Here is a 12,887-nt window from a genome sequence, read left to right as displayed (position 1 = left end):
AGCGAGAGAGAGGGAGGGAGCGAGAGAGAGGGAGGGAGCGAGAGAGAGGGAGGGAGCGAGAGAGAGGGAGGGAGCGAGAGAGAGGGAGTGAGCGAGAGAGAGAACTGTGTACAGGTCTGGTCCGATTAGACCACACTGGGAGCACTGTGTACAGTTCTGGTCTGGTTAGACCACACTGGGAGCACTGTGTACAGTTCTGGTCTGGTTAGACCACACTGGGAGCACTGTGTACAGTTCTGGTCCGGTTAGACGACACTGGGAGCACTGTGTACAGTTCTGGTCTGGTTAGACCACACTGGGAGCACTGTGTACAGTTCTGGACTGGTTAGACCACACTGGGAGCACTGTGTACAGTTCTGGTCTGGTTAGGCCACACTTGGAGCACTGTGTACAGTTCTGGTCTGGTTAGACCACACTGGGAGCACTGTGTACAGTTCTGGTCCGGTTAGACCACACTGGGAGCTCTCTGTATAGTTCTGGTCTGGTTAGACCACACTGGGAGCACTGTGTACAGTTCTGGTCTGGTTAGACCACACTGGGAGCACTGTGTACAGTTCTGGTCTGGTTAGACCACACTGGGAGCAGTGTACAGTTCTGGTCTGGTTAGACCACACTGGGAGCACTGTGTACAGTTCTGGTCTGGTTAGACCACACTGGGCGCGCGGTGTACAGTTCCGGTCTGGTTAGACCTCACTGGGAGCGCTGGGTACAGTTCGGGTCTGGTTAGACCACACTGGGAGCACGGTGTACAGTTCTGGTCTGGTTAGACCACACTGGGAGCACTTTGTACAGTTCTGGTCCGGTTCGACCACACTGGGAGCACCGTGTACAGTTCCGGTCTGGTTAGACCACACTGGGAGCGCTGGGTACAGTTCGGGTCTGGTTAGACCACACTGGGAGCACGGTGTACAGTTCTGGTCTGGTTAGACCACACTGGGAGCGCTGTGTACAGTTCTGGTCTAGTTAGACCACACTCGGAGCGCTGTGTACAGTTCTGGTCTGGTTAGACCACACTGGGAGCACTGTGTACAGTTCTGGTCTGGTTAGACCACACTGGCAGCACTGTGTACAGTTCTGGTCTGGTTAGACCACACTGGGAGCATGGTGTACAGTTCCGGTCTGGTTAGACCACACTGGGAGCACGGTGTACAGTTCTGGTCTGGTTAGACCACACTGGGAGCACTGTGTACAGTTCTGGTCTGGTTAGACCACACTGGGAGCTGTGTGTACAGTTCAGGTCTGGTTAGACCACACTGGGCGCACTGTGTACAGTTCTGGTCTGGTTAGACCACATTGGGAGCACTGTGTACAGTTCTGGTCCGGTTAGACCACACTGGGAGCACTGTGTACAGTTCTGGTCTGGCTAGACTACACTGGGGGCACGGTGTATAGTTCCGCTCTAGTTAGACCACACTGGGAGCACTGTGTACAGTTCTGGTCTGGTTAGACCACACTGGGAGCACTGCGTACTGTTCTAGTCTGGTTAGACCACACTGGGAGCACTGTGTACAGTTCTGGTCTGGTTAGACCACAATGGGAGCACTGTGTACAGTTCTGGTCTGGTTAGACCACACTGGGAGCACTGTGTACAGTTCTGGTCTGGTTAACCACACTGGGAGCACTGTGTACAGTTCTGTTCCGGTTAGACCACACTGGGAGCACTGTGTACAGTTCTGGTCTGGTTAGACCACACTGGGAGCGCTGTGTACAGTTCTGGTCTGGTTAGACCACACTGGGAGCACTGTGTACAGTTCTGGTCTGGTTAGACCACACTGGGAGCGCTGTGTACAGTTCTGGTCTGGTTAGACCACACTGGGAGCACTGTGTACTGTTCTGGTCTGGTTAGACCACACTGGGAGCACTGTGTACAGTTCTGTTCCGGTTAGACCACACTGGGAGCACTGTGTACAGTTCTGGTCTGGTTAGACCACACTGGGAGCACGGTGTACAGTTCTGGTCTGGTTAGACCACACTGGGAGCGCTGTGTACAGTTCTGGTCTGGTTAGGCCACACTGGGAGCACTGTGTACTGTTCTGGTCTGGTTAGACCACACTGGGAGCACTGTGTACAGTTCTGTTCCGGTTAGACCACACTGGGAGCACTGTGTACAGTTCTGGTCTGGTTAGACCACACTGGGAGCACTGTGTACATTCTGGTCTGGTTAGACCACACTGGGAGCTCGGTGTACAGTTCTGGTCTGGTTAGACCACACTGGGAGCACTGTGTACAGTTCAGGTCTGGTTAGACCACACTGGGAGCGCTGTGTACAGTTCTGGTCTGGTTAGACCACACTGGTAGCCCTGTGTACAGTTCTGGTCTGGTTAGACCACACTGGGAGCACTGTGTACATTCTGGTCTGGTTAGACCACACTGGGAGCTCGGTGTACAGTTCTGGTCTGGTTAGACCACACTGGGAGCACTGTGTACAGTTCAGGTCTGGTTAGACCACACTGGGAGCTCTGTGTACAGTTCTGGTCTGGTTAGACCACACTGGGAGCACTGGGTACAGTTCTGGTACGGTTAGACCGCACTGGGAGCACTGTGTACAGTTCTGGTCTGGTTAGACCACACAGAGCACAGTGTACAGTTCTGGTCTGGTTAGACAACACTGGGAGCACGGTGTACAAATCTGGTCTGGTTAGACCACACTGGGAGCACTGTGTACAGTTCTGGTCTGGTTAGACCACACTGGGAGCACTGTGTACAGTTCTGGTCTGGTTAGACCTCACTGGGAGCGGTGTGTACAGTTCTGGTCTGGTTAGACCACACTGGGAGCACGGTGTACAGTTCTGGTCTGGTTAGACCACACTGGGAGCACTGTGTACAGTTCTGGTCTGGTTAGACCACACTGGGAGCACTGTGTACAGTTCTGGTCTGGTTAGACCACACTGGGAGCGCTGTGTACAGTTCTGGTCTGGTTAGACCACACTGGAGGCACGGTGTACAGTTCTGGTCTGGTTAGACCACACTGGGAGCACTGTGTACAGTTCTGGTCAGATTAGACCACACTGGGAGCACTGTGTACAGTTCAGGTCTGGTTAGACCACACTGGGAGCACTGTGTACAGTTCTGGTTTGGTTAGACCACACTGGGAGCACTGTGTACAGTTCTGGTCTGGTTAGACCACACTGGGAGCGCTGTGTGCAGTTCTGGTCTGGTTAGACCACACTGGGGGCACGGTGTACAGTTCTGGTCTGGTTAGACCACACTGGGAGCACTGTGTACAGTTCTGGTCTGGTTAGACCACACTGGGAGCACTGTGTACAGTTCTGGTCAGATTAGACCACACTGGGAGCACTGTGTACAGTTCAGGTCTGGTTAGACCACACTGGGAGCACTGTGTACAGTTCTGGTTTGGTTAGACCACACTGGGAGCACTGTGTACAGTTCTGGTCTGGTTAGACCACACTGGGAGCACTGTGTACAGTTCTGGTCTGGTTAGACCACACTGGGAGCACTGTGTACAGTTCTGGTCAGATTAGACCACACTGGGAGCACTGTGTATAGTTCAGGTCCGGTTAGACCACACTGGGGGCACGGTGTACAGTTCTGGTCTGGCTAGACCACACTGGGAGCACTGTGTACAGTTCTGGTCTGGTTAGACCACACTGGGAGCACTGTGTACAGTTCTGGTCAGATTAGACCACACTGGGAGCACTGTGTACAGTTCAGGTCTGGTTAGACCACACTGGGAGCACTGTGTACAGTTCTGGTTTGGTTAGACCACACTGGGAGCACTGTGTACAGTTCTGGTCTGGTTAGACCACACTGGGAGCACTGTGTACAGTTCTGGTCTGGGGGAGTGTGCAGGGCGCGCCTGTCGGGGGGGCCTGGGCCATGAGGCCAGGACCACTGGGATCGGGGAGACTGGGGAACTCGAGGTGAATAATGTTGGTGTGTTTCAGGGAGAAGCTGGTTAAACTCATGAGAGGGAGCTGAGGGATAAGGAGGGTGGTGCGGGATAGGAAGTGAAGCAGACGGGCAGAATGGTCACTGTGTAGATTGAATATTGAGAGCACTGCGAACCCTCAACTCACCTGATGGCATCATAAACACTGCTGTAGGTGAAGAGGTATGTACGCAGGGACTCTTCCTGAATCTTCCTGTTGACAGGGAAACACAGACTGACAATGTATCTCTCAGACCGTCATGTAATCGAGGGCTTCAACGTCGTTTATATATAATAACAGAATTATAGAATAACAGATACCCTGGAGTGAGATACAGACTGGACTCTAATCGAGGGGTTCAGGGTGGGATTATATATAGAATAACAGATACCCGGGAGTGAGTTACAGACTGGAATCTAACCGAGGGGTTCGGGGTGGTTTATATATAGAATAACAGATACCCGGGAGTAAGTTACAGACTGGAATCTAATCGAGGGGTTCGGGGTGGTTTATATATAGAATAACGGATACCCGGGAGTGAGTTACAGACTGGACTCTAATCGAGGGGTTCAGGGTGGGATTATATATAGAATAACAGATACCCGGGAGTGAGTTACAGACTGGAATCTAACCGAGGGGTTCGGGGTGGTTTATATATAGAATAACAGATACCCTGGAGTGAGATACAGACTGGAATCTAATCGAGGGGTTCGGGGTGGTTTATATATAGAACAGATACCCGGGAGTGAGTTACAGACTGGAATCTAATCGAGGGGTTCAGGGTGGTTTATATCTAGAATAACAGATACCCGGGAGTGAGTTACAGACTGGAATCTAATCGAGGGGTTCGGAGTGGTTTATATATAGAATAACAGATACCCGGGAGTGAGTTACAGACTGGAATCTAATCGAGGGGTTCAGGGTGGTTTATATCTAGAATAACAGATAACCGGGAGTGAGTTACAGACTGGAATCTAATAGAGGGGTTCGGGGTGGTTTATATTTAGAATAACAGATACACAGGAGTGAGTTACAGACTGGAATCTAATCGAGGGGTTCGGGGTGGATAATATATAGAATAACAGTTACCCAGGAGTGAGTTACAGACTGGATCTAATCGAAGGGTTCAGGGTGGTTTATATATAGAATAACAGATACCCGGGAGTGAGTTACAGACTGGAATCTAATCGAGGGGTTCGGAGTGGTTTATATATAGAATAACAGATACCCGGGAGTGAGTTACAGACTGGAATCTAATCGAGGGGTTCAAGGTGGTTTATATCTAGAATAACAGATAACCGGGAGTGAGTTACAGACTGGAATCTAATAGAGGGGTTCGGGGTGGTTTATATATAGAATAACAGATACCCGGGAGTGAGTTACAGACTGGAATCTAATCGAGGGTTCGGGGTGGTTTATATATAGAATAACAGATACCCGGGAGTGAGTTACAGACTGGAATCTAATCGAGGGGTTCAGGGTCGTTTATATATAGAATAACAGATACCCGGGAGTGAGTTACAGACTGGACTCTAATCGAGGGGTTCGGGGTGATTTATATATAGAATAACAGATACCCGGGTGTGAGTTACAGACTGGAATCGAATCGCGGGGTTCGGGGTGGTTTATTTATCGAATAAAAGATACCCGGGAGAGAGTTACAGACTGGAATCTAATCGAGGGTCTCGGGGTGGTTTATATATAGAATAACAGATACCCGGGAGTGAGTTACAGACTGGAATCTAATCGAGGGGTTCGGGGTGGTTTATTTATCGAATAAAAGATACCCGGGAGTGAGTTACAGACTGGAATCGAATCGAGGGGTTCGGGGTGCTTTATTTATCGAATAAAAGATACCCGGGAGTGAGTTACAGACTGGAATCTATTCGAGGGGTTCGGGGTGGTTTATATATCGAATAAAAGATACCCGGGTGTGAGTTACAGGCTGGAATCTAATCGAGGGGTTCGGAGTGGTTTATATATAGAATAACAGATACCCGGGAGAGAGTTACAGACTGGAATCTAATCGAGGGGTTCAGGGTGGTTTATATATAGAATAACAGATAACCGGGAGTGAGTTACAGACTGGAATCTAATCGAGGGGTTCGGGGTGGTTTATATTTAGAATAACAGATACCCGGGAGTGAGTTACAGACTGGAATCTAATCGAGGGGTTCGGGGTGGTTTATTTATCGAATAAAAGATACCCGGGTGTGAGTTACAGACTGGAATCTAATCGAGGGGTTCGGGGTGGTTTATATATCGAATAAAAGAAACCCGGGAGTGAGTTACAGACTGGAATCTAATCGAGGGGTTCGGGGGGGTTTATATATCGAATAAAAGATACCCGGGAGTGAGTTACAGACTGGAATCTAATCGAGGGGTTCGGGGGGGTTTATATATAGAATAACTGATACCCGGGAGTGAGTTACAGACTGGAATCTAATCGAGGGGTTCGGGGTGGTTTATTTATCGAATAAAAGATACCCGGGTGTGAGTTACAGACTGGAATCTAATCGAGGGGTTCGGGGTGGTTTATATATCGAATAAAAGATACCCGGGAGTGAGTTACAGACTGGAATCTAATCGAGGGGTTCGGGGTGGTTTATATATCGAATAAAAGATACCCGGGAGTGAGTTACAGACTGGAATCTAATCGAGGGGTTCGGGGGGGTTTATATATAGAATAACTGATACCCGGGAGTGAGTTACAGACTGGAATCTAATCGAGGGGTTTGGGGTGGTTTATATATAGAATAACAGATACCCGTGAGTGAGTTACAGACTGGAATCTAATCGAGGGGTTCGGAGTGGTTTATATATAGAATAACAGATACCCGGGAGTGAGTTACAGACTGGAATCTAATCGAGGGGTTTGGGGTGGTTTACATATAGAATAAAAGATACCCGGGAGTTAGTTATAGACTGGAATCTAATTGAGGGGTTCAGGGTGGTTGATATAGAGAGTAACAGATACCGGGGAGTGAGTTACAGACTGGAATCTAACCGAGGGGTTCTGGGTGGTTTATATATAGAATAACAGATACCCGAGAGTGAGTTACAGACTGGAATCTAATCGAGGGGTTCGGGGTGGTTTATATATAGAATAACAGATACCCGGTAGTGAGTTACAGACTGGAATCTAACCGAGGGGTTCGGGGTGGTTTATATACAGAATAACAGATACCCGGGAGTGAGTTACAGACTGGAATCTAATCGAGGTGTTCGGGGTGGTTTATATATAGAATAACAGATACCCGGGAGTGAGTTACAGACTGGAATCTAATCGAGGTGTTCGGGGTGGTTTATATACAGAATAACAGATACCCGGGAGAGAGTTACAGACTGGAATCTAAGCGAGGGGTTCTGGGTGGTTTATATATAGAATAACAGATACCCGGGAGTGAGTTACAGACTGGAATCTAATCGAGGGGCTTGGGGTGGTTTATATATAGAATAACAGATACCCGGGAGTGAGTTACAGACTGGAATCTAATCGAGGGGTTCGAGGTGGTTTATATATAGAATAACAGATACCCGGGAGCGAGTTACAGACTGGAATCTAATCGAGGGGTTCGGGGTGGTTTATATATAGAATAACAGATACCCGGGAGTGAGTTACAGACTGGAATCTAATCGAGGGGTTCGGGGGGGTTTATATATAGAATAACAGATACCCGGGAGTGAGTTACAGACTGGAATCTAATCGAGGGGTTCGGGGGGGTTTATATATAGAATAACAGATACCCGGGATTGAGTTACAGACTGGAATCTAATCGAGGTGTTCGGGGTGGTTTATATATAGAATAACAGATACCCGGGAGTGAGTTACAGACTGGAATCTAATCGAGGTGTTCGGGGTGGTTTATATACAGAATAACAGATACCCGGGAGTGAGTTACAGACTGGAATCTAATCGAGGGGTTCGGGGTGGTTTATATATAGAATAACAGATACCCGGGAGTGAGTTACAGACTGGAATCTAATCGAGGGGTTCGGGGTGGTTTATATATAGAATAACAGATACCCGGGAGTGAGTTAGACTGGAATCTAATCGAGGGGTTCAGCGTGGTTTATATATAGAACAGATACCCGGGAGTGAGATACAGACGGGAATCTAATCGAGGTGTTCGGGGTGGTTTATATATAGAATAACAGATGCCCGGGAGTGAGTTACAGACTGGAATCTAATCGAGGTGTTCAGGGTGGTTTATATATAGAACAGATACCCGGGAGTGAGTTACAGACTGGAATCTAATCGAGGAGTTCAGGGTGGTTTATATATAGAATAACAGATACCCGGGAGAGAGTTACAGACGGGAATCTAATCGAGGGGTTCGAGCAGTTTATAGATAGAATAACAGATACCCGGGAGTGAGTTACAGACTGGAATCTAATCGGGGGGTTCAGGGTGGTTTATATATAGAATAACAGATACCCGGGAGTGAGTTACAGACTGGAATCTAATCGAAGGGTTTCAGGGTGGTTTATATATAGAATGACAGATACCCGGGTGTGAGTTACAGACTGAAATCTAATCGATGGGTTCGGGGTGGTTTATATATAGAATAACAGATACCCGGGCGTGAGTTACAGACTGGAATCTAATCGAGGGGTTCGGGGTGGTTTATTTATCGAATAAAAGATACCCGGGAGTGAGTTCCAGACTGGAATCTATTTGAGGGGTTCGGGGTGGTTTATATATCGAATAAAAGATACCCGGGTGTGAGTTACAGGCTGGAATCTAATCGAGGGGTTCGGAGTGGTTTATATTTAGAATAACAGATACCCGGGAGTGAGTTACAGACTGGAATCTAATCGAGGGGTTCGGGGTGGTTTATTTATCGAATAAAAGATACCCGGGTGTGAGTTACAGACTGGAATCTAATCGAGGGGATCGGGGTGGTTTATATATCGAATAAAAGATACCCGGGAGTGAGTTACAGACTGGAATCTAATCGAGGGGTTCGGGGTGGTTGATATAGAGAGTAACAGATACCGGGGAGTGAGTTACAGACTGGAATCTAACCGAGGGGTTCTGGGTGGTTTATATATAGAATAACAGATACCCGAGAGTGAGTTACAGACTGGAATCTAATCGAGGGGTTCGGGGTGGTTTATATATAGAATAACAGATACCCGGTAGTGAGTTACAGACTGGAATCTAACCGAGGGGTTCGGGGTGGTTTATATACAGAATAACAGATACCCGGGAGTGAGTTACAGACTGGAATCTAATCGAGGTGTTCGGGGTGGTTTATATATAGAATAACAGATACCCGGGAGTGAGTTACAGACTGGAATCTAATCGAGGTGTTCGGGGTGGTTTATATACAGAATAACAGATACCCGGGAGAGAGTTACAGACTGGAATCTAATCGAGGGGTTCTGGGTGGTTTATATATAGAATAACAGATTCCCGGGAGTGAGTTACAGACTGGAATCTAATCGAGGGGTTCTGGGTGGTTTATATATAGAATAACAGATACCCGGGAGTGAGTTACAGACTGGAATCTAATCGAGGGGCTTGGGGTGGTTTATATATAGAATAACAGATACCCGGGAGTGAGTTACAGACTGGAATCTAATCGAGGGGTTCGAGGTGGTTTATATATAGAATAACAGATACCCGGGAGCGAGTTACAGACTGGAATCTAATCGAGGGGTTCGGGGTGGTTTATATATAGAATAACAGATACCCGGGAGTGAGTTACAGACTGGAATCTAATCGAGGGGTTCGGGGGGGTTTATATATAGAATAACAGATACCCGGGAGTGAGTTACAGACTGGAATCTAATCGAGGGGTTCGGGGGGGTTTATATATAGAATAACAGATACCCGGGATTGAGTTACAGACTGGAATCTAATCGAGGTGTTCGGGGTGGTTTATATATAGAATAACAGATACCCGGGAGTGAGTTACAGACTGGAATCTAATCGAGGTGTTCGGGGTGGTTTATATACAGAATAACAGATACCCGGGAGTGAGTTACAGACTGGAATCTAATCGAGGGGTTCGGGGTGGTTTATATAGAGAATAACAGATACCCGGGAGTGAGTTACAGACTGGAATCTAATCGAGGGGTTCGGGGTGGTTTATATATAGAATAACAGATACCCGGGAGTGAGTTAGACTGGAATCTAATCGAGGGGTTCAGCGTGGTTTATATATAGAACAGATACCCGGGAGTGAGATACAGACGGGAATCTAATCGAGGTGTTCGGGGTGGTTTATATATAGAATAACAGATGCCCGGGAGTGAGTTACAGACTGGAATCTAATCGAGGTGTTCAGGGTGGTTTATATATAGAACAGATACCCGGGAGTGAGTTACAGACTGGAATCTAATCGAGGAGTTCAGGGTGGTTTATATATAGAATAACAGATACCCGGGAGAGAGTTACAGACGGGAATCTAATCGAGGGGTTCGAGCAGTTTATAGATAGAATAACAGATACCCGGGAGTGAGTTACAGACTGGAATCTAATCGGGGGGTTCAGGGTGGTTTATATATAGAATAACAGATACCCGGGAGTGAGTTACAGACTGGAATCTAATCGAAGGGTTTCAGGGTGGTTTATATATAGAATGACAGATACCCGGGTGTGAGTTACAGACTGAAATCTAATCGATGGGTTCGGGGTGGTTTATATATAGAATAACAGATACCCGGGCGTGAGTTACAGACTGGAATCTAATCGAGGGGTTCGGGGTGGTTTATTTATCGAATAAAAGATACCCGGGAGTGAGTTCCAGACTGGAATCTATTTGAGGGGTTCGGGGTGGTTTATATATCGAATAAAAGATACCCGGGTGTGAGTTACAGGCTGGAATCTAATCGAGGGGTTCGGAGTGGTTTATATTTAGAATAACAGATACCCGGGAGTGAGTTACAGACTGGAATCTAATCGAGGGGTTCGGGGTGGTTTATTTATCGAATAAAAGATACCCGGGTGTGAGTTACAGACTGGAATCTAATCGAGGGGATCGGGGTGGTTTATATATCGAATAAAAGATACCCGGGAGTGAGTTACAGACTGGAATCTAATCGAGGGGTTCGGGGGGGTTTATATATAGAATAACTGATACCCGGGAGTGAGTTACAGACTGGAATCTAATCGAGGGGTTTGGGGTGGTTTATATATAGAATAACAGATACCCGTGAGTGAGTTACAGACTGGAATCTAATCGAGGGGTTCGGAGTGGTTTATATATAGAATAACAGATACCCGGGAGTGAGTTACAGACTGGAATCTAATCGAGGGGTTTGGGGTGGTTTACATATAGAATAATAGATACCCGGGAGTTAGTTATAGACTGGAATCTAATTGAGGGGTTCAGGGTGGTTGATATAGAGAGTAACAGATACCCGGGAGTGAGTTACAGACTGGAACCTAATCGAGGGGTTCGGGATGGTTTATATACAGAACACCAGATACCCGGGATTGAGTTACAGACTGGAATCTAATCGAGGGTTTTCTGGTGGTTTATATATAGAATAACAGATACCCGGGAGTGAGTTACAGACTGGAATCTAATAGAGTGGTTCGGGGTGGTTTATATATAGAATAACAGATACCCGGGAGTGAGTTAGACTGGAATCTAATCGAGGGGTTCAGCGTGGTTTATATATAGAACAGATACCCGGGAGTGAGATACAGACGGGAATCTAATCGAGGTGTTCGGGGTGGTTTATATATAGAATAACAGATGCCCGGGAGTGAGTTACAGACTGGAATCTAATCGAGGTGTTCAGGGTGGTTTATATATAGAACAGATACCCGGGAGTGAGTTATGAACTGGAATCTAATCGAGGGGTTCAGGGTGGTTTATATATAGAATAACAGATACCCGGGAGAGAGTTACAGACGGGAATCTAATCGAGGGGTTCGAGCAGTTTATAGATAGAATAACAGATACCCGGGAGTGAGTTACAGACTGGAATCTAATCGGGGGGTTCAGGGTGGTTTATATATAGAATAACAGATACCCGGGAGAGAGTTACAGACTGGAATCTAATCGAAGGGTTTCAGGGTGGTTTATATATAGAATGACAGATACCCGGGTGTGAGTTACAGACTGAAATCTAATCGATGGGTTCGGGGTGGTTTATATATAGAATAACAGATACCCGGGCGTGAGTTACAGACTGGAATCTAATCGAGGGGTTCGGGGTGGTTTATTTATCGAATAAAAGATACCCGGGAGTGAGTTCCAGACTGGAATCTATTTGAGGGGTTCGGGGCGGTTTATATATCGAATAAAAGATACCCGGGTGTGAGTTACAGGCTGGAATCTAATCGAGGGGTTCGGAGTGGTTTATATATAGAATAACAGATACCCGGGAGAGAGTTACAGACTGGAATCTAACCGAGGGGTTTGTGGTGGTTTATATATCGAATAAGATACACGGGAGTGAGTTACTGACTGGAATCTAATCGAGGGGTTCGGGTTGGTTTATATATAGAATAACAGATACCCGGGAGTGAGTGACAGACTGGAATCTAATCGAGGGGTTCGGAGTGGTTTATATATAGAATAACAGATACCCGGGAGTGAGTTACAGACTGGAATCTAACCGAGGGGTTCTGGGTGGTTTATATATAGAATAACAGATACCCGGGAATGAGTTACAGACTGGAATCTAATCGAGGGGCTTGGGGTGGTTTATATATAGAATAACAGATACCCGGGAGTGAGTTACTGACTGGAATCTAACCGAGGGGTTCTTGGTGGTTTATATATAGAATAACAGATACCCGAGAATGAGTTACAGACTGGAATCTAATCGAGGGGCTTGGGGTGGTTTATATATAGAACAACAGATACCCGGGAGTGAGTTACAGACTGGAATCTAACCGAGGGGTTCGGGGTGGTTTATATATAGAATAACAGATACCCGGGAGTGAGTTAGACTGGAATCTAATCGAGGGTTTCAGGGTGGTTTATATATAGAACAGATACCCGGGAGTGAGATACAGACTGGAATCTAATC

The 12,887-nt window shown here is 47.0% G+C and overlaps 1 protein-coding gene across 1 annotated transcript in view; it reads right to left on the bottom strand.

Annotated features, from left to right (window-relative positions):
- Positions 1-4,037: 4,037 nt before the first annotated feature.
- Positions 4,038-12,887, bottom strand: part of LOC140406379 (eukaryotic translation initiation factor 3 subunit C-like) — a gene marked incomplete at its 3' end in the record, with an annotated part of 31,531 nt that continues 22,681 nt past the window's right edge. Inside the window, exon 4 of the mRNA XM_072494467.1 lies at positions 4,038-4,103. Coding sequence (XP_072350568.1) covers positions 4,038-4,103 — 66 coding nt within the window. The remainder of the gene's footprint in view (positions 4,104-12,887) is intronic.

The sequence above is a fragment of the Scyliorhinus torazame genome, unplaced genomic scaffold (assembly GCF_047496885.1).
Source record: "Scyliorhinus torazame isolate Kashiwa2021f unplaced genomic scaffold, sScyTor2.1 scaffold_518, whole genome shotgun sequence".
In the NCBI taxonomy this organism is placed as follows: Eukaryota; Metazoa; Chordata; class Chondrichthyes; order Carcharhiniformes; family Scyliorhinidae; genus Scyliorhinus; species Scyliorhinus torazame.
The sequence above is the reverse complement of the archived record's forward strand: the minus strand, read 5'-3'. Positions and strand labels throughout refer to the sequence as shown.